The sequence below is a fragment of the Pinus tabuliformis genome, chromosome 7 (genome assembly GCF_031772625.1).
Source record: "Pinus tabuliformis cultivar Carrire ecotype Pingquan chromosome 7, CPIR1, whole genome shotgun sequence".
NCBI classification, from domain to species: Eukaryota; Viridiplantae; Streptophyta; class Pinopsida; order Pinales; family Pinaceae; genus Pinus; species Pinus tabuliformis.
In genome coordinates, this window is record NC_142293.1 from 552450137 (window position 1) to 552472532 (window position 22396).

General features: G+C 40.0%; 1 protein-coding gene across 1 annotated transcript in view; it reads left to right on the top strand.

The window, feature by feature from the left end:
* LOC149248565 (uncharacterized) overlaps positions 1-22396 on the top strand; it is a 392334-nt gene that overhangs the window by 19624 nt on the left and 350314 nt on the right. Inside the window, exons 4-6 of the mRNA XM_089450455.1 lie at positions 12786-12938; positions 13464-13527; positions 17793-17900. Coding sequence (XP_089306581.1) covers positions 12786-12938; positions 13464-13527; positions 17793-17900 — 325 coding nt within the window. The remainder of the gene's footprint in view (positions 1-12785; positions 12939-13463; positions 13528-17792; positions 17901-22396) is intronic.

The window sequence follows — 22396 nt, forward strand, 5'->3', positions numbered from 1 at the left end:
GCTCATATACCCTCTCCATGTGGCTCGCTTCATGTACAGTGACTCGTTTCCTATGGCTCACACTCAAGCTCTGTGGCCCGCTCAATCTGTGGCTCACTGTCACTCTATGGCTCGCTCAATCTGTGGCTCGCTATATTCACTGTGGCTTGCATATCTTCTCTAAGGCTCACATTCTATCACAAAAGTTCGCATTCTATCTGTGGCTTGTAGTTGTCATTCTCTAGCTTGTATTGTTATCTTTGTGGATCACTTTATTTCTATGGCTCACATTTATGATTCTATGGCTTTGTATACTTCTCTTTGTAACATGTGACAATATGACAGTGACCTTGAGCATTTATAGTAGTGACACTTACGACGGTTATACAGAGCAGTCATATTTGTGATGAATATAATGTTTGGGCAGCGACTTTAGTTTTATAACAGTGACCTCAATATATGACAGTGACCGTAATGCACATGTAAATGATATCGACCTTAGTATATGACAGTGCGTTGATATATGCGCCCTTGATCTTGTTGAAAATAACACCAAGGAGACGTGTTACTAGGCATTTATCCCTTTTAGCCTAGTAGACACATTAATGACTTTTGTCTTGGTGACATTTATGAGTTATATTAATGTCATGGGTGGAAGAGATACTTAAAAGTGGTGTACCATGTACTTTTTCTAATATTAAAGTCACTTGTACTTTATAAAGTGACTTTATGTGTAAAGTGCATAGTTCACTTTTCTAATATTAAAGTGAGTTGAGAAAATCACTTTATGAGAAAAATAGAAAATGTATACAACTTGAAAAAGGTAGTAGGAGGCTTTTAAGTAATGGGCCAATGTGTAAGGGGGGTCATTTGGGAAAAGTGATCTCAACCACACATATTGAGATTTGAAGATTAAATCTCAACCATTGAATCCTAGGGTTAGGTATTCAATCTTTTCGAAAAGACAAAAGGAGAAAAGGGAGGCTCATTCTTCACCTTACACTTGAGAGAAGAAGAGTAGAAGAGGAGAGGAGGAACTTCAAGGAGAGTTTGCAGCTAGAGGAGCGCTCGAATTCCTAGGCAAAGGAGGCAGCTACAGCAACACAAAAATTGAGGAGCAAGAGAGCCATAGACCAACACGAAATTCGAGGTAGAGAGAGGCATGAGTTTCGAGGCAAAGGGCTGCACGGTTTTTGAGGAAAACAACAACATGAATTCTGAGGTTTTTGGGCACGAATCTGAGGGTATTCAGCTGCTGCTTGGCCCAAAATTCCAGGCATGAGTTTTGAGGCAGCTGATAAGTGGGAGCGTAGAAATCGAGGCTCAGACCAACACAGAATTCGAGGCACTACAGGCTGTTTCAGGCATAGAATTCGAGGCATCTACAACACAGATTTCAAGGCTGAGTTTGCACAGAAAACGAGGCATATTTGGCACTGATATTGAGGCAGAAATTTGTAAAATTTGGAAATTATTTTAGTGGGCACAAATCTCCAGAAATTGAGTTTAATGCTTCAGCTGAAGGAGATAAATACTGTGGTTAATTTTTTATGTACTTAGACTAATTTTCTCAAGTAATAAAATCATCTTTTGAAGACCAGTTTTCCCCAAAAGGATGTGGGGTTTTTCTGGGGTCACCTTGACCAAAAATAAGTCTCTCATGCTTGAATGCTTGCTTAAATTATTATTTAATTACAACTGATAGGAAATGTGAAAAATAGTAGAAGTATTCTTTGAATGTTTACAAATAATGCATTCTGAAATTTATATCAGCATGTCAAAACATGTGGGTTTGGTCAAATGAACACATGTGAAATTGTAAAATGGGGTTAGGGTGCAGATCATTAATTTTCTACATGGTATCAAAGCTTAGTTGAGCCAAGTTGAGGCCTAGATCTTCATTTTCAGTCAGATGATAAAGAGGGCAGCAAGCTACCAAAGTCTTCAAACAATGAACCATACCTTTGAAACTTTGCCAGAAACCCAAAGAATTCAGCAGTTCAGAGGGAGATTGGTTCTAGCTTCCAGATTTGCTTCATTTTGTTGGTTGTTGGGTCATGGCTACTAGGTTGAGAGTAGAGGACAGATTGATGGGAGCTGAAAACTTTGGCATATGGAAGGAGAGGATTATGCATTTACTAGAGGAGGTGGAAGTGTGGGATATTGTACAAGCAGTTGTACAACCGCCCACTGGTCCTACTCTATTGGTAGAGTTCACCAAGAAAAATGTGAAGGCAAAGAGGATCCTTCTAGATGCCATCAAGGATCATTTGTTCCGTCATGTTTCAGGGATGAGATATGCATATCAGATGTGGGAGTCCTTGGTCTCTTTGCACTAGAGTTCTAATGAGAACAAGAAGATGGTGTTGAGACAAAAATTACGCAACACCAAGATGACCAAGACCGACAGTGTGACATTTTTCCTCACCAGAGTCTCACAGGAGAAAGATGAGTTAGCTGCTATTAGAGCGACTATTCTAGAGGAGCAGTTGGTACACATTGCTTTAGAGGGGTTCACTGAGAAGTGGAATAGTTTTATCCACAGCTTGGTGGCTAGAGAGCATTTTCATGGATGGAAGAGGATGTGGGACGATTTCCTTTAGGAGGAGATCAGGAGAAGCATGCACAGTGGCAGCAAGAGTGGTGGGGGAGGTGAAGAGGAGAATGTTGCTCTTGCGGCAAAAGGCAAGAGGACAAAGAAGATCAAGAAGGGGTCTTCTAGTGGAGCAAAGTAGGATAAGGGGAAGCAAAAGGCTAAGGAGAAGGACATGAGCAAAGTGAAATGCTTTGCTTGTGGGAAGATGGGTCACTATGTAGTTCAGTGTCCCAACAAGAAGGTTAAGAAGAAACAAAGAGTTGCAGCTACAATAGATGTGGATGAGTTTCCGACTATGTTTGATTCGAAGTGTGCTTTGGTGGTGAGTTTAGCCACTCCTATCATATCTTCCTGTGCATGGTTCATAGGCAGTGGAGCATCCTTGCCATATGACCGAAGTTAGAGAGCACTTCACGAGCCTTTTGGAGGATGACATTGACTTGGAGGTTGTGGTTGGCGACAACTCCAAAGTCAAGGAGGCAGGTATTTGGACGTATCATTTCAGAGGGAGTCATTACCTCCTCTGAAGGTGACAAATGTTCTTTATGTTCCAGGGTTGAAGAAGAGTTTGATATCATTTTCCACCTTGGAGGACAGGGGGCATGAGCTTTATGTTCCAGGGTTGAACAAGAGTTTGATATCAGTTTCCACCTTGGAGGACAGGGGGCATGAGGTACTGTTTCGGAAGGGACATGTGCTTTTGTATGGTAGAGGATCCAGTGTCGAGTCTGCTCGTATGATTGGAGCTCACAGTGGGAGACTATACAAACTCATGTTTCAGACTCTTTGCGCTAGGTGGCGCGGACTAGTAGAAATGGTTTATGTGAGTCGTGGCACAGAAGAATGGCTCATTTGCACCATGGAGATTTCAGGATGTTGAGGGAGATGGTTATCGGGTTGCTAGACTTCAGCATTGATCATCGTGATGTGTGCTTTGGGAAAGTACACCAAGACACCTTTCTAGAGCAGTGACAACATAGCCGCATGTGTCCTTGATTTGATTCATTCTGATGTATGTGGTCCTATGTCCCATGTCTTATTGAGCGGATATGAGTACTATGTGACTTTCATTGATGACCACTCCAAGAGGACTTTCTGAAGACCAAGGATGAGGTCTTACAATGATTCCAAGAGTTTAAGGCTCTTGTGGAGAATCATATAGGGAGGAAGATCAGGGTGTTGAGATCAGACAATGGGGGTGAGTACACTTCAGTAGAGATGAGAGACTTTTGTGGGAGTGTCGGCATAAAGAGGGAGCTCATTGTGCCTTATAACCCTCAGCAGAATGGGGTGGCAGAGAGGAAGAACAAGACCATTGTGGGTGCAACTAGAGCGATGCTGCATGATCAAAGTTTACCTTTCTTCTTGTGGGCCGAGGCAGTTAACACTGTTGTTTATTTGCAGAACAGGAGCCCACACAGAGTCTTGGGGAGCAAGACTCCTGAGGAGATATATACCGATAAGAAGCCAAAAGTTGGGCACATTAGGATATTTGGGTGCCTTACATATTCACATGTCCTTGACGAGAAGACGATGAAGCTAGAACCCACAACAGAGAGAGGTATATAGATGGGTTACAATGAGACTAACAGAGCCTACCGCATATACATTCTTGCACAGAGGAAGATTGTCTTGAGGTGGGATGTGAGATTTGAGGAGGAGAGGGCTTTGAGGAGGTCTCGGGAGATTGATCAGGTAGAGCAACAAGCTCCTTAGTAGGGGTCCACACCACGGGTTTCAAGAGCATCAGGTGGTACATCATGATCATGAGGTTCACCTTCTTTAGGGTTGACAGGTTCATAGAGCATAGCTTTGCTTGGTACCGGATCACCCACTGCAGGTTCATCGGGCACAGTATTTCAGAGTTCGGGATCTCCTTTGGTTATTTTAGAGCCTTCCTCGCCAGGAGGAGAGATATCAAATGAGGTTTTTCCCATACCTCCATAAGAGACCACTTCAGAGAAGAGGAAGCCAAGATGGCTTCGGGAGACCTTAAGGAGGCTCAGGAGGCAGTGGGGAGACCCAAGTGGTCAATGAGGGAGAACAGACCGCTAGAGAGGTTGGGTGGCTTCGCAGGAGATGTTGTAGAGACAAAGCCATCTAGTTTTGAGGAGGCCACTAGACAGTAGATCTGGAGGGATGCCATGATGGAGGAGTATGCCTCTATCATGAAGAATGATGTCTAGGAGGTAGTGCTACGTCCTGATGGGAAGTTAGTTGTGACTTCTAGGTGGCTCTACAAGATCAAGCATGCTGCAGATGGCAGCATTGAGAAGTTCAAAGCTCGATTTGTGGCGCGGGGGTTCTCACAGGTATAGGGAGTTGACTATGAGGAGACCTTTGCAACGATTGCTCGTTATACTTCCATTAGAGTAGTGGTATTTATAGCAGTTGAGATGGGATGGAGGGTTTACCAGATGGATGTGAAGACCGCCTTTCTCAGTGGTGTTATACAGGAGGAGGTGTACATTGAGCAGCCCAAGGGCTTTGAGTTGCATGGGATGGAGTCTCATGTGTGTAGGTTGAAGAAGGCCTTGTATGGATTGAAGCAAGCATCGAGGGCATGGTACGAGAGGATAGATGCCTACTTGCAACAACTGGGTTTCCAGAAGAGTGATGTAGATCTGAACCTATACTTTATTTTGGTAGGTGATGATCCACTCATTTTGGTACTATATGTGGATGACTTGTTTATTATAGGGGAGGACAGTCTCATCCAACATTGCAAGAGAGATCTTGCTTCAGAGTTTGATATGACTAATATGGGGCTGATGCATTACTTCTTGGGGATGGAGGTTTGGCAGGAGGATGGGCACATCTTTGTGGGCCAAGGCACATCTTTGGGGATGGATGGTTGCAGGCCTATGGCTACTCCTATGATCATCAACTGGAAGAAGCTGCATCATGTTGATTCCGAGTTTGTGGATCCCACATTATATCGTTAGCTGATCGGTTCATTGATGTATTTGGTCAATACTAGACTAGATATTTGTTTTGCAATCAATGTAGTTGCAAAACATGCGTCGAGATACTTGCAAGGTACAATGGATTATGGGTTGGACTATGTCAGATGTGATGGGGTCAGATTGATTGGTTGCACGGACTCAGATTGGGCTGGCAGTGTTAGTGATCGATAGAGCACTTCCGAATGTTGTTTCTCATTGGGCTTGGCAGTTGTGTCATGGTTCTGCAAGAAAAAAAATCAGTGGAATTGAGCAACACAGAGGCGGAGTACATGGCAGTTAGTTAGGTAGGATGCGAGGTATTATGGCTTCGCAAGATGCTTCATGGACTATTTGGTCAGATGCTGAGACCAATTACGATTTACTGTGACAAGCAAGGTTTTGTTAAACTCTCTAAGAATCTAGTATTTCATGATTAGTCAAAGCATATAGAGATAAGATACCACTTCATCAGAGACTGGGTTCAATGAGGGGCTGTGCAGCTTGAGTATATATCCACTGATGAACAGGTAACAAACATTCTCACCAAGTCATTGCCAAAAGGAAAGCATGTCTTTTTCAGAGACAAAATGGGAGTGGTGAGCAACACCTTCCTTGGTAAGAAGGAATGTTGAAAATAATACCAAGGAGAGGTGTTATTAGGCATTTATCCCTTTTAGCCTAGTAGACTCATTAATGCCTTTTGCCTTGGTGACATTTATGAGTTATATTAATGTCATGGGTGGAAGAGATACTTAAAAGTGGTGTACGATTTACTTTTTCTAATATTAAAGTCACTTGTACTTTATAAAGTGACTTTGTGTAAAGTACATAGTTCAATTTTCTAATATTAAAGTGAGTTGAGAAAATCACTTTATGAGAAAAATGGAAAAGGTATACAACTTGAAAAGGTAGTAGGAGGCTATTAAGTAATGGGGTCAATGTGTGAGGGGGGTCATTTGGGAAAAGTGATCTCAACCACACATCTTGAGATATGGAGATTAAATCTCAACCATTGAATCCTAGGTTTAGGGATTCAATCTTTTTTAAAAGACAAAATGAGAAAAGGGAGGCTCATTCTCCACTTCACACTTGAGAGAGGAAGAGGAGAAGAGGAGAGGAGAAACTTCAAGAAGAGTTTGCAGCTAGAGGAGGGCTTAAATTCCTAAGCAAAGGTGGCAACTACAACAACACAAAAATCGAGGAATAAGGAAGCCATAGACCAACACGAAATTGGATGTAGAGAGGCATGAATTTCGAGGCAAAGGGATGCACAGGTTTTGAGGAAAACAACAACACGAAGTCCTAGATTTCTGGGCACGAAATCTGAGGTTATTCAGCTACTGCTTGGCCTGAAATTCCAAGATCAAGTTTTGAGGCAGTTGATAAGTTGCAGTGCAGAAATCACGGCTTAGATGAACGCAAGTTTCGAGATGCTGCAGGTTGCTTCAAGCATAGAATTTGAGGCATCTACAACACAAATTTCAAGGCTACGTTTGCACAGAAAGCGAGGCATATTTGGCATTGATATTGAGGCAGAAATTTCTGGGCATGAAATTTGTAAAATTTGGAAATTATTTTAGTGGGCACAAATTTCCAGAAATTGAGTTTAATGCTTCAGCTGAAAGAGATAAGTACTGTGGTTAAATTTTTATGTAATTAGACTAATTTTCTCAAGCAATAAAATCATCCTTTGAAGACCTATTTTCCCCAAAAGGTTGTGGGGTTTTTCCGGGGTCACCTTGAGTGTAGTGTTTTAAAACTAGGCGGTCCGAATCGGATTCGACTTGGTAGACCAAGCCAAACCCTTGCCTGGGTCAGCTAGGTAGTAAAACCGGTCCAATGGCCGGTCCATTACCAAACTGGCGGAGCCCGTCTTAAATCGACCGAGCTAGTCTGTTAGGAAAAAAACGACAAGTCGGACTTCAAACTCAATTTTTTTTTTTTTTTTTTCTTTTCTTAATTCCCCTACCCGTCTCCCAAGCTTATAAAAGTGACCCAACCCCCTCACATTTATCTCATTGCATTTGTGTGAGCATTTGTGAGGAGTTTGTGAAGAGTTGGAGTTGGTTTTTGAAGCAGTAGTGAGGAGGAGCCATGGGTTTCCCCGTCTGACTCTGATTCAGAGTCTGAGCCAGATGATCTTGCCTTGTTTAGCAGTAGTGACTAGTGATGTTTTGTTGTAGAGCGCATTTAGAGCCTTGTTGGTTATGTGTTTTTGTTCTGATCTCTTCATGAGCATACTTTGATCATATGTTGTCTTCTGTCTATACTCTAATGCTTTGAGTTTGGAAACATGAATGAAAATTTTTAAAAATATGTTTTTTCATAAAAAAATAAATATTTAATGTATTTTTTACAATGACCGAGTCATTGAAATTAACTAGGCCGAGTTGATACCAAATCGGAGTTGGAGTCGGAGTCAACCCTCGGCCGGTTCTGAATTTTAAAACTATGACCTTGACCAAAAATAAGTGTCTCTCATGCTTGAGTGCTTGCCAAATTTTTGATTTAATTACAACTGATAGGAGATGTGAAAAATAGTAGAAGTACTCTTTGAATGTTTACAAATAATACATTCTGAAATTTATATCAGCATGTCAAAACATGTGGGTTGGGTCAAATGAACACATGCAAAATTGTAAACTGGGGTTAGGGTGCAGATCGTTAATTTTCTACAGATCTTCATGACAGTACAGTCCCCTGGACATATTACAGTGATCTCTATGACAGTGAGAAAGTGATCTTTGTTACTGTCATGATTTACATGACAGTGACATATGAATCATAAGTTATAACAGTGACATATGACAGTCATTTCTATGCTTGTGAGAATATTGATAATAACATATAATGGTGATTTGGAAACATTTCTATGACAGTTACTTGAAGTCATTTACATGACAATGACTTGGAGGCATATGACAGTAACCTTTGTTATAGCTGTAACTCTGATATGACAGTATGGCAGTGATCCTGAAAAGGCAGTGTTATTGATATGGAAGTCACCTTAGTGTGACTATGTGTTCACATCAGTGATGGCAGCTATGGATGGCAGTATTAATGATGTATGTTTATCTCTATGAGGATGATGGTAGAACCTCTCTGACAGCAACTGTGAAGTATGACAGTGACATAGATGTATATCATGCTCTTATGACAGTATGATATGATCTGCTGCTAGATTGGCTCTTGGTGGCCTAATGTGATTGATGTCTCATCATATTTGTACTTTGTATCTCAGCTGAACATTTGATGAATATCTAATAGAAGAGGAATCTGGTTGGGTTTCCCCCTTGTGGGGTTTTGCCCTGGTCTCCGACCTAAATCCTGGTGTCTCTATTGTGTATGCTTTTTTCTGTTGTTCCTTACTGTTCCACTGCATTGTTGATGTTATTGTTCTCTCTACATTGTTGCTAATGATGATATGATGATATGGGGTGAATGTAATAATGTTGAAAAAGTTTAAAATTGCAATTATCTGCAACAGAGAACAATTTAGCCCTAAAAATTAACAGTTCTAGAACTAGTTGTAGCTTGAATGGCATTTATTGTAATTTCTGAAATGTACATTTTTATGTTTCTCATATACTGATTAAATTTCTAGCTCCAGAGCATTTTCCATGGCTGTTTAGTAAGTCAGTCTCTGCTCTTGGGACTTCTTCTCTGCTGGCTGTATTCTCCTATACATCAACTAATAATATATTTATGCTTCCTGATGCTTGATTTTCTACATGTTAGCTTATTGTTTTACTTATCTTTTTTCTAAATGTATTATCCCACTTCCAACTTTTTCTCTCCTTGATCCTCCTTTTTTCACAAGAACTAGCCAATTTTCATCGTTGATGCTTTTTCTTTTATTCTCCCAATCACTAATTAGGTACCCCGTCTTCTCCTACATAGAACTGCTGCTACAATAAATGCTTCATTGAAATCATATCTATTTCTTTTGAAATGCTTCATGTATTTATTTAAGAGAACAAATAAGTACATAAGGATCCAAGATGTTTACAGTGTGTGGACGACAGTGTTTCTAGGAAAGTCCCTTGATACATAAGCCAAAAAGGCTAGCATATGAGCACAGCCCCCCACAGGCAGGGACTTAAACATCACAATGGAATGCACTGAGGTTACTCTTAGCAGCAAAGCCCACTCTTGGTTAAAGCTTCTGAATCTCAATTCCTGGAAAGTATGGGTGTGAGGTTCCTCATTGAATGTAACATGGATCTTTCCACAGAATGTCAATTGCAAGCAAGTGAACTGTGTGCCAAGGCAATTTGCAGCTGTGCCTAACCATCAAGGTGTCCCCCAGAAAGGGTCCTTTCCATTAGAGTTGTGCTAGAAAAAGGGAGTGAAATTCAACCTGAAACCATGTCCAAAAAACTCTGGCAGTCTGACATTTCCTGAAAACATTCTGTACTGTCTCATTCTTACCACATATTGCATATGCCGAGTTAGTAATGCTACCTTCTCAGATTTGTGAATTATGATTTCAGGTTCGGTTCTGCTCAAGAGAGCACGGGCAGCCTAGAAGGCAGTCTTTGGTTTTCTGTGTTTCCTTGTGATTACACAAGGAAAAGGTTGTTTCTTTGAATGGACTTCTGAAATTTAAACTTTGCATTGGCATATGTGGAGGCCTATAAATCTCACTCAAAAGTTAAGCTGTATAAAACACAGATGCATTGGAAGGCTCAGTATGAAGGTGTTGGACATGTGAAGCCCTATCTATATATATGAGATGAAGGATCTTTATTTGCCGTTTAGGCACTAATATGATAATGGCTCCCTCTTAAATGAAAGATAGGGACTTGGAAATCATATCTAAATGAGAAACAGTTAAAGGGGAATTGGTCGCTGGTTATGGATTCTGTTATATTATTATGGATTAATGTCTTAATTGAGGAATAATTCATTGGATATTGGCCTCTTTCTATGAATACTGCTATATTCATAAAGCACAGATGCATGGGAAGCCCAGTATGAAGGTATTGACATAAGAATACTATTTATATATATGAGATGAAGGATATTTAGTTGCTGTTTAGGCACTAATCTGATAATGGCACCCTCTTAAATGAAAGAAAGGGACCTGGAAATCATATATAATTGAGAAACATTTAATGGGGAATTGGTTGCTGGTTATGGATTCTGTTATATTACTATGGATTAATGTCTTAATTGAGGAACAATTCATTGGATCTTGGCCTCTGTTTATTAATACTGCTATATTTTCTTGTTTGACAGGGTCTTTCAGCATGAGACCTCACTATGTAGGTGGAAATAAGGAATAAGTCTTTTTTCCCCAAATTCTCTTGTCAATAATCATTAACTAATTAACATCTGGTGGACTTATGCATGTGTCTGCCATTATTATGATACCAAATTCTCTACATAGAATCAATTAACTCCAGCTGCCACTATTGTTATTGCTGTTTGATATCATCTTTGCAAGCGTGATTCAGATGTTGCATCCCCAGCTGGGATAACTGCACGACCCTTGAGTAGTTAGGTGATTTTCATCAAGGTTGCTTGGTGTGACTAATCATTCTTGCAAGATTTCTTTGCTAGCCAACGATTTGCAACTGCAATTCTTAGACTGGTAAGGCAAAATTTCATTGTAATAAAAAATGTCATCATACATTAGTTGAAAGTGGAAAAAGAGTACAATAACCTTACGATTGTTATGGGGATGCAAAGGTACATAGAATGAATCCTAATCACACCCATGGATACACAAGTCTTATACAGTATGTCTAGCTGTGCCTTGTTCATTGTTTCGACTTGCCCATTTAGCTTTAGGTGATGGGCATTGGAAAGGTGGTCATTTCTAAATTTTCTGCTGATTTATTGAATAATTTTCTTGGGAAAATGAAGCCTGCTTTTGGTCTTCAATCTAACAGCCAATTGAAACTTGAATAAGTCAACTCACAAAATATTCTTATCATTTTGGTGCTGAGTTATCTGATGGATCTCATTATTCAATTATACAGTATGTCTAGCTGTGTCTTGTTCATTGTTTCGACTTGCCCCTTTAGCTTTAGGTGATGGGCATTGGAAAGGTGGTCATTTCTAAATTCTCTGCTGATTTATTGAATAATTTTCTTGGGCAAATGCAGCCTGCTTTTGGTCTTCAATCTAACGGTCAATTGAAACATGAATAAGTCAACTCACAGAATAATCTTATCATTTTGGTGCTGAGTTATCTGATGGATCTCATTATTCTATTATACAGTATTTCTAGCTGCGCCTTGTTCATTGTTTTGACTTGCCCATTTAGCTATAGGTGATGGGCATTGGAAAGGTGGTCATTTCTAAATTCTCTGCTAATTTATTGAATAATTTTCTTGGGCAAATGCAGCCTGCTTTTGGTCTTCAATCTAACGGCCAATTGAAACATGAATAAGTCAACTCACAGAATAATCTTATCATTTTGGGGTTGAGTTATCTGATGGATCTCATTATTCAATTCACTTGTTTAAATATTATTGTTACTGTGGAAACTATAATCTAATAAATGTTATATATTTGAAAGGACTCACATAAATCTTTTTGATCTTTCAATATTGTTCACGAGGTATGATTGGAGGAAGAATCATAAAATCCTTTTGTAGTGCTTTGCTTGTCCTTTTCAAGTTGTCCAAGTCCCGTCGTTTGACAGATTGAGCTTCTGCCCTATTGAATTTTGTAGCAAAGAATCATTTTTAAGAACTCGTGATGAAATTACTGTTTTCTATACAAGCTAAGGAGCTCATGGCCTATAGGCTGATGCATTGTCTGAGCTCCTCTTTATCACTTTGACTAACAATGGCAGCAAATAGAACTTTTGCTTGTGTGGTTCTGGATCCCATTCTAGAAAAAGGTTTTGTAGGCAGCGAATAGTTGTAGTTTGTTTGAACTATATTACTATATTCTTCAATTAATATGGAGACATTATTCTGATCTGCTCTGAACTTATTGTTATTTCTGGTACCTATGTTGGTATGATATTTTCATCTGTGGCTTTACTAGTTTGTGGTATATGATTATTGTTTTCTTACATCTGAATATAATACACATATTTTAGGCTTCATGGATACATGGTAATGTGCTGGTTGCTTTCTTCCACAAGTCATTTATCTTGTAACCAATCTTTCTGATTGTTTTTGTTTTTCGTTTTCAGTTTTGTAAAGTATGATTAAGAGAATGCTTGCATTCTCGAAAGGGATTGTTTCTGTTCACAGAATGTCTATTTTTGGCCAAAGCATATTAATTGGTTGTGTACTTGTTAGGTATGGCCGGTTTCGACCTTGGACTCAATATATTTTGGCTAGAACTGGTGTTGGCTGGCAAAGAATGTGGTGGCGGTATGCTATAAATGCAGTCCTGGCTGATGTGCGCAGAAAGTTGCGTCGCACTTCTTGGATTTACTTTGGATCACGACTGTATGGATCAACAAACTCATCTTTTGTTCTACTTATGGAAGTTGTTTGTTTGAAACTCAATGGTGTTGGTGGCTTATTTTGATTTCTGCAATGACACATTTTATGTGCTATAGTTATTGTTTGGATATGCTTCTTCTATGAATCTAAACACAGAGGCTAAAATTATCAGAAAGAATAACCAAACTGTGCTGACCACAAGGTTGCAAAATTTTAGCATACTTATTTACTGATACGTGGTGAATTACTACTCATAGACACACTTATCATCATCTGGATGTCGGGTTATTCCAGATTTTGCATGTCTAGCTTTTAAATGATAATCCTGTTTATTCTATTCCATTCTTTCATGTGTCTGCTGTTATATTTCTCCATTATATAATACCATTTCCAAGGAAATTGTTAAGTTACCTTTCTTATTTGAATTCTGGAGCACTGAGAATGACTATGGAGATCGTTCTAATTTTACTTGCCTATCATTTTCTTTGCTTGTAGCATTGAGTTTGACAATGGTTTGTCTAAGTACAGGAATGCTCGAAGAAAATACATCAAACTATATAGACTGAAGTTGGAGCGACTGCAACAGGATCAGGTCAGTTGAAATGCAGGTTATACTGAGAATATATATTTCTAAATTCTAAATTATTTTTTTAGTAATTTTAACCTTTAAAAAGATGTTGGTGAGTATCTGATGAGTTTGACTGTCTTGATAAAATATAAACCAATTGTAAGTAATTATGTAGTATCTCATTTCAAACCTCTTTCATTTGTGTGGTGAAAAATGGCATGGCTTTCTATTGAAACTCCAGCGTAACCATAGTGGCCAATTCAGTAAAACTAAAACCCAAAAACCAAATTTGAAGATTTTAATGTTTCTACATGTTTTGATCAGGGATATTATTTTTTCTAAGCTATGACAGTTGCATTTTTTTTTTTAGTTTATTAATTTGTATTTGTTATTATTATTTGTTTCTAGGTGACATATCCCAAGGGAAACATACCAAGCACTTCCCCTCATTCTAAAGATGTTATCCAGGGTTAACCCTAGATTCTTCACGGCACAAGGCCAGGTCATCAAACCATGGATAAATCATATGTAGCTCATCAACAATTGGCTCCTTATGAGCAAACATGTCACAAAGTGGGATTTGAACCTAGGTAGGGAGGGTAAAAACTTTTTCCTTTGAACCATTTGAGTACACCGAATTGACTTTGAGAGTTCTAACTTGTAATATACCTATTTTTTATAACCTACGTTGATAATTGTTCTGTAGAGTTTGAGGCATGTCCTTTATAATAGTCTTGTATTTTTGTGCTATTTGTATGATAGTTTTGTGGACTGTCTTATGTCCTATATATATGATTGTTTTCTTGATCATCATATCTTGTATCTTTTATGTCTATTAAATATTTATTTGTGCCCTTTAGATTTTGTCCTTGTGCCTTTATTTATAAATGTTGATTTTTGTAGCTTGAGAAGGCCTTTTGCATAGGCTGGTGTCTTGCGTGCTTGAAAATAAGTCCTTTTTAGGTGGTTGTTCGATAGGAGCAACTAATATGGTCTCCTTCCTAAGTTTTAATTAGGAAAGATACATTGTCTAATTATTTGACTAATGTAGACTTTGGGCTAATGTTTTGTGAGGATAAATAATTAATTATTTAAACGACTTAGATCTAATCTCCATGATTGATCAAAGAAAGCTAGGATTTCATCGTAGCCCTCAATCACATGGGAGACTAGGGATTTGGCCTATGTAGAAATCATAAAGAGAACTCGAGGGAGAGGATGGAGACAACATAAGAGAAATTCATAAAGAGATTTTAAGAAAAAATTGCATGAGTACATCTCCAATGAGTTCAAGAGTTTCTGCAAGGAGGTAGGAATTAAGAAAGAATTTATGGTGTGATACAATCCGCAACGGAATGGAGTGGTAGAGAGGAACAATAATACTATAGTCGGAGCAACCAAGGCCATGATCCATGATTAGCATCTACCTATGTTCTTCGGGGTGGAGGTGTCTAACACGGTTGTATATTTGCAGAATTAGAGTCCTAACAAGGTAGCAAAGGACAAGATTGCTGAGGAGGCTTTTACAGGAGTGAGAATGAAGGTGAGTCATCTTCGTCTTCAATAGTCTAGTTTATGTCCATATTCCTTCAAAGAAGAGGGCTAAGTTGGAGCCCTCATCAGAGAAGGGATTTTTTTTGGATACAGTGAGATGTCAAAGGTCTACAAGGTCTAAATTCCAGGGCAGAGGAAGATAGTGATTAGTTAGGATGTCAAATTTGAGGAGGGTAGAACCTTTAGGAGGTCACATGAGTAAGATCCAACAATGGAACCAAATCGTGAGCTAGAGGCTCTGAAGGTTGAGCAGGGACCAACAATAATACTATAGTCGGAGCAACCAAGGCCATGATCCTAGATTAGCATCTACCTATGTTCTTCGGGGTGGAGGTGTCTAACACGGTTGTATATTTGCAGAATTAGAGTCCTAACAAGGTAGCAAAGGACAAGATTGCTGAGGAGGCTTTTACAGGAGTGAGAATGAAGGTGAGTCATCTTCGTCTTCAATAGTCTAGTTTATGTCCATATTCCTTCAAAGAAGAGGGCTAAGTTGGAGCCCTCATCAGAGAAGGGATTTTTTTTGGATACAGTGAGATGTCAAAGGTCTACAAGGTCTAAATTCCAGGGCAGAGGAAGATAGTGATTAGTTAGGATGTCAAATTTGAGGAGGGTAGAACCTTTAGGAGGTCACATGAGTAAGATCCAACAATGGAACCAAATCGTGAGCTAGAGGCTCCGAAGGTTGAGCAGGGACCAACAACACCAGCAACAAGGACACAACATTTTGATCAAGAGGGGCGAGATGTTCCTTAGAGCTCTACCAAAAGGAGGCCGAGATGGGCCAAGCAAACCTTGAGGGATGCTGAGGAGCATGTGGAGGCTCCTAGCAAGACCTTTAGGGAAAGTATACCACCTACCGGATTTTCTAGTTATATGGCCTTGATGAGCAACATCAGTGAGTCTGAGCCTTCTACCTTTGAGGAGGCAACAAACCAATAGGTTGGAGGGATGCCATGATGGAAGAGTACAATTTGACCATGAGGAGTGATGTTTGGTAGATAGTTCTAAGGCTTGAGAGGAATTCAATGGTCACTTTTTAATGCATCTACAACATCAAGCGTGTAGTTGATGGTAGTGTTGAGAGGTATAAGTCAAGGTTTGTGGCAAGAAGGCTCTTCTAGAAGGAGGGAGTAGATTATGAGGAAACTTTTGCACCTGTCACCAGATATGCATCTATTAGGGTGGTCATATCTATTGCCTCAGAGATGGGGTTGAGTATATATCAGATGGATTTGAAGGTTGCCTTCCTCTATTGGGTAATTGAGGAAGAGGTGTATATTGAGTAGCCTCAAGGATGTGAGGTGCATGTGAGGGAGTCCCATGTATGTAGATTGAAGAAAGCCTTGTATGGACTTAAGCAGGCACCTCGTGCATTATACTCTAGGATTGATGGGTATCTACTTGGGTTGGGCTTCACCAAGAGTGAGGCGGACTCCAACTTGTAGCATGTACTTGTTGATGGTGAGCTGCTTATTTTGGTACTTCATGTTGACGATCTCTTTCTGATGGGATTGGAGAGGCTCATAGGGATTTGTAAGGAGGACCTTGCTTTAGAGTGCAAAATGAAGGATATTGGATTGATGCATTACTTTTTGGGACTGGAGGTTTGGAAAAGCAAGAGATTTTCCTTGGGAACAATAAGTATGCAATTGAGATCTTAAAAAGTTTTGAGATGAAGGATTTCAGGCCTATGATCACTAACTAAGATTAATGCCTCCAAGAGTGAGTTGGTAAATCCCACTTTGTACCGGCAATTGATTGAGTCATTGAGGTATTTGGTCAATAATAGACCAGGTATATGTTTCACTGTGAACACATTCGGCCAATTTTTGGTGGAGCTGAGGAGGGTTCATTGGGCGCCAACAAAGCATGTGGACAAGACTTCATGGCGGAAAACAACAATCATGGCAGGCCATACTGCAGCTCTAAGTGTCTAAGAGCATTGTATGGAGATCATGATACTTTGAGAAATGTTCTGTGCATCTAGGAACATTCATTACAAGCTTCTTCAGTGTCTATAAATCTTTTGGCCTATCCAGTGTATGCTCAGATGCTGAAGACAGAAGAAAAAGTCTAGACAAAAGGAACCATATTAGTCACCTTACTCCTGGTGCCAGACTGCTGAGAAATTGATCTTTGAGATTCCTTGGGACCCCTAAATTCTAGACAAGACATGGTCTTGGAAGGTACAAAAATTCACAAATTGTCAAATAGATGCAGACGTTTAAATCTGTGTCTGTAAGCAAAATTAAACATTCTCTATGTAATCCACAACTGTAAATTTAACCAAAGCCATATCTGCTACTGCATAAATGATCAATGAAAGGGAGTTTATCTTCACTGTACCATGTGGCTAGGATGGATTTCCTTTTTTCCATTAGCAGTTATCCAAAAAGTGATAATATTGGTTTGTTATTGCTCACAATGTGGCAGTTTTGCTCTTAATTTGCTTCCAAGGCTTGTCTTTTTAAGATCCCCTTTCCGCCTGCTGTATTTTTTGCATTGTTAATAATAGCTGGAACAGGTGAAGAATTTAATGCCTTTTATGGTTGTATACGCTGTTATAAGTTAAAGTAGGAGAGCTAACATGGTTATATTGTTTCTAATGCATTTGGCATCTACTTACAGGTCATGCATTTATTAAGCTTTTTATCTTTTATTCTTGTGGAGGTGCATCAATCTATATATGGTATAATCATTTAATCTGTCTACATATGTCTTTTTTGATGTAGCATCTTGATGATGCTAGCTTCCATGAATTAGAGGAGATGGAGAAGGAGCTTGAGATGGATGAGATTCTCAATTATAGGTCTCTCGCTGAATGTCAGTTGCAGCTAGTGGTATGTATTCCAGCAGTTTTCAACATTTGATTCAATGGTTGCAAAAAGGAAAAGAATAGATTTTCTGGCAATTTGGAGCTTTTTGTTTAAAATTAGTCTCTTAATGATGGCTGACAATGAGAAGACCACCAAATGATTCTTGATATTAATTCCTATACTATATTTTCTTGAATGAGTATACAATGATGGTATTTTCAAGTTACATGTCTTGGCCATTCATCTCAGTTCTCTTTGGTTTTTATATGCAGGCTTGCTTTTATTCACTTGTTAATTGTTATAGTATTGACAATAAAATGATAAATCCTGTCAATACTAAGAGTTTCACACACAAGAAAGTGGACAAAGAATGCAAATCATAAATATTAAAATAGCGATGATAAGCTGGTGGATTCATCTGTTGATTTTTGTGTAGCATCGACAGGTATTCCCACGTGCCAAGAGGCCTCCTAAGTTGGCCTAGAATATTTATGAAAATAAAATTAAAATAAATTTTTTTATTGGGCTTCATGTAGGCTCAAAATGGACAAGTCGGCCCAGCTCATGAAGGGATGTGTCATTTGGGGTAAATACACCCATTCTACTTGTATATATATACAATCTGACATTTTCATTTTGATCACTCATCGCCACATGTGGAAGCAGATAGAGGACGAATTTGACTGAAGTTTGAACTTGGATTTTCGGCACAGATTTCTTGACAATTTGGAACTGTAAACCTTGTTGAAGAATAATTTCTCGTAGAAGAAAAGTTACTGGGTTTTCTCCCAAGTTTGGATTTCCCAGAGAAAATTTGTTGTCTCTATTGTGCATGGTTGTCTCTTTATGATCTTACTGTTTTCACTGCATTATGGTTGAGATTTTCTGTGTATAATTGCTCAATGATGTCAGTGACGTAAATATAAATTGTTAAACATTATTCGGTAGTAATTATTAGATCAGAAGATTGGTTTCTACTGTTCTTATTGTCGAAAATTCAACATGGTATCAGAGCTTTGTTGAGAGAGCAGCCACTAAAGTCAAGTTTGAAGGACTACATCCTGTGGAAGAGATCTGCCCTTGAGAGAGCCGCAACAAGAGAAGTAGGCTGAGTTGCTTGGAGGTCTGCTTAAGCACGTTTAGGGTCTGTCTATGGTGCTGGAAAGGATATGCAGCTAAGGAAGGAGAGACTGCAGGCTTGTGAAGACCATCGTCGGAGGGCGGAGTTGCTGAAGTTTGGCCACAACAAGGTTTAGGGTTGTCTGAGAAGGTACTGAGGTTGGAACAGAGGTCTGTGTGGAGAGGAGGAGGCAGCAGAAAGGGTTGAGCCTTCTTAGAGGAGGTCGAGGCCTGAACAGGCCTAGTTCTGGTGGGCCGAGGTTGGATAGAAGGCCTGGTAAGGCCATTCACAAGGAAGAAAGAGGCCTGTTTAATGTTCTGGTAAGCAACCGAGTTAGGAGAAGGCCTAGCCTCAGTGGTTCTATGGCTAAGTATTAGTCGGAAGCTGAAGAACAGGACAGGCGCAGGCTGCCCCAACTCTAGGAGTAGGGCTACAGGGACTTAGAGACAGACCGATGGTCGTTAAGTGTAGGTCGTGGTCCAAGGGCCTCAGATGTTGTGAATAGGAGGGCCGAGTAGCCTTGGGCCTATGGAAAGTCCAGCTGAGGTAGTAAGAAGTTTGCTGCTCTGAGAGAAAGGGGGCTTACTAAACTGTGTGAGGCTGGCCGAGGAGTCCAAAAGCATCCCTGAAGTGACCCACAACAAATCAGGAGAGGCCGAGTCTATTTGAAGGCTGCTATAGCAGCTCACTAATGAAAATAGGGAAGCCATGAGTTTGAACAGTAAGGTTGTCGGCTAGGAGGAACAAACAAAGGTCTGGTTAGGGTGGACAGAGCTGGCTGAAGGCATGTATCAGCATATCAAGGCCAGACGAGGACTAGTGTGAGGCGTTGCAGGCTCGATAGAGTGTTAGTAGGCTTGTGTTAGGCCAAGAATGAACAGGTTTAAGGGTGACAGAAGGCTGCTAAAGTGGGCTAACCTGCAATGGACTAAAGGGCTACAAAGAAGTCTGTTAGGCAAAGGAAGGGGCCAACAACAAGGTGATCAGTGGCTGTTATAATCCGAGGGCTGAGGAGTCTTTATTGATGTATTCATCTTGGAGTCTTTATTCTTGTTGATACAAGAGTTAAAAGTCTTAGGGTTTGTAGGATGAAACCCTAGAGAAAGACTTGGAATGTTGGATGCAAGTGGAGCTTGTGTGATCCATACTTTGTTTAGCTCCTTGATAGCATATGGAATGCTAGTGGGAGATCCAATGGTAGACTTGGTGCTGATGCTAGCTTCTTGTTAAGCCTTGGTGGTTTGATGAATGGCTTTTAAAGCCTAATCTGAAGGATGAAGAAGATCTGGGAATCTAAGCTTAATGATGGACTTCATTGATTTCTACAAGGAGGGCAAGGTTCAAGAGGGAGATCACAATTCCCTACAACCCTCAACAATTTCCTTCTTAATCAAGAGATGAGTACTTCATGTTTTTTCTCTCGATTATTGTTATTATTATTTTTATTCCTTGGTCAACCTCTTGTCTTTGTATTTTTTTGCTTGGTTGTGATTGTTTCTTCCATGGCCTCCTAAATGAGGTTTGCAAGTACATCATGAAGGCTTCCAAGGCAATGATTTTGGTAGCAGATGGCAGCATCAAGAATAACAAAGCAAGACTCGTGACGAGAGGGTTCTCCCAATAAGAGGGAGTGGACTACAAGGATAGTTTGCTCTAGTCGCTAGATGATCAAATTCTTGGGCTTCAACATAGACTCAACAATAGTGATTGATGTTCGAGAAGGAGGATTCTACAAATTGTTAGGACATCCAAGATCGTGCTGGATGATCAGAAGAACTTCGAGTTCCGAGGAAACAAATAGTCAAGCAGAGTGGAAGGAGCAAATTTCTAAGAGGATGTCATGAGTTGAGATTGTCAAGATGTTCAAAGATAGAAGTTCTCTAGGAGCAGTATCCCTTCTTTGAGGAGACTGTGTCAAATAGCATAAGGACTCACTTACATGACAGAGGGAGCCATAATAGCAGAAGGACTTGCTTACATGATAGAGGGAGCAACAGTGGGTCATTACAAGCCCTTTTCACATTTTCCCTATCTAGGTCCACATTTGTCCATTGGGTCCACAAGGTGTTAGCCTCCCCTTCCCCTTGTCCACACCTTGGATCAGGCCTGGAATGATGGCTCGGAGGTTGATGCAACTAAAAAAGGAGATAAAAGCATAATATGGCCACATACAACAAGAAATGTACCACAAAATGCAAAATATGGCTGAGATGATAAAATTTAGCACATGGGCAAAAGCCAAGCATGAGCTCTGCCCCATATCATTATGGCTATCACCTTGTTTCCTAAGGCCCGTATGAGTGCCCCTTGCATCATTAAGGAACCCATGAATGTCCCAACCCTGGTGGGTGATGAACTACCCCACCTTAAAGGGGGTAATCACTGCTATATCTTACACATCATGCTCTCATCCCTTTGAGCCTTGAGCAGTAAAATGAAGAAACATCAATAAAAGACAAAAGACAAATGAAAAAGGGTGGAAAAACAAAGGTCGGGGTAACTCATGTACCACGATTGCTCCCTCCTACATTCATATACCCAATGTGTGGGTTTTCCTCATCATAGCTACCCTTGTACCATGACATGTGCCTTGGAGCCTTCCCTTTGTCCCCACTCCGTTCCATCATTAATTCACATGACCCCTACCATTTGAAGGATGTACCTCGAACCTGTCATTCCCTTAGAGGTTGAAACCACCTAATAAGGTCCTTCATTAACCTCTGCTACCCACGAAGGTAACACTAGGACATGTTCAAAGCCCCAAATTTAGAAGGGAAACCCATTATGAAGCGTCCACTTCTGCCCTTGATTCACAATCTTATTTACTCAATTGCACTAATGAATCATTGTATTAGAAGGTGAGGAGATGCATAAGGGATTGCATGCGGGTTTCATCTTGGACTTGGCCTCCCTATACGGGATCCAAGCCCTCTAGAGGATCACGACGACATTTGTAGGATGAGCATTGAGAGCCATGTGCCTCCATCTGTGCAGGGTATTGATTGCCACACCATAGGCTTCTTCAGCATCACCATTTGCTTGCTCGTGCCCCAGTTTTTCAGGGATGATGGTGCACTTGAACGACATTGCCCCAACCGACTACACATTTCACCTGACACTTGGTAGTTGTTCCAAGGCCCAGAGGAGGTTATGTCTTTCTTAGGGAGACACGGGAGGGCATGTGTCATCTTCTAGCACTTATTGATGGAGCATTGAATTGAACTTGAGCCACTTGGATGTTGAGAAATCTAGGGCATAGCTATTAGATGATTTCTCTTCTTTAGGTAACTATAACTACTTGTGAATGCTTTGTACTTCTTAAATTAGAATCTTTTTTTACTTATGTTATTATAGTGTTCTTCTTCATCAAAGAACTACCAATGCATAAACCATAAAGATA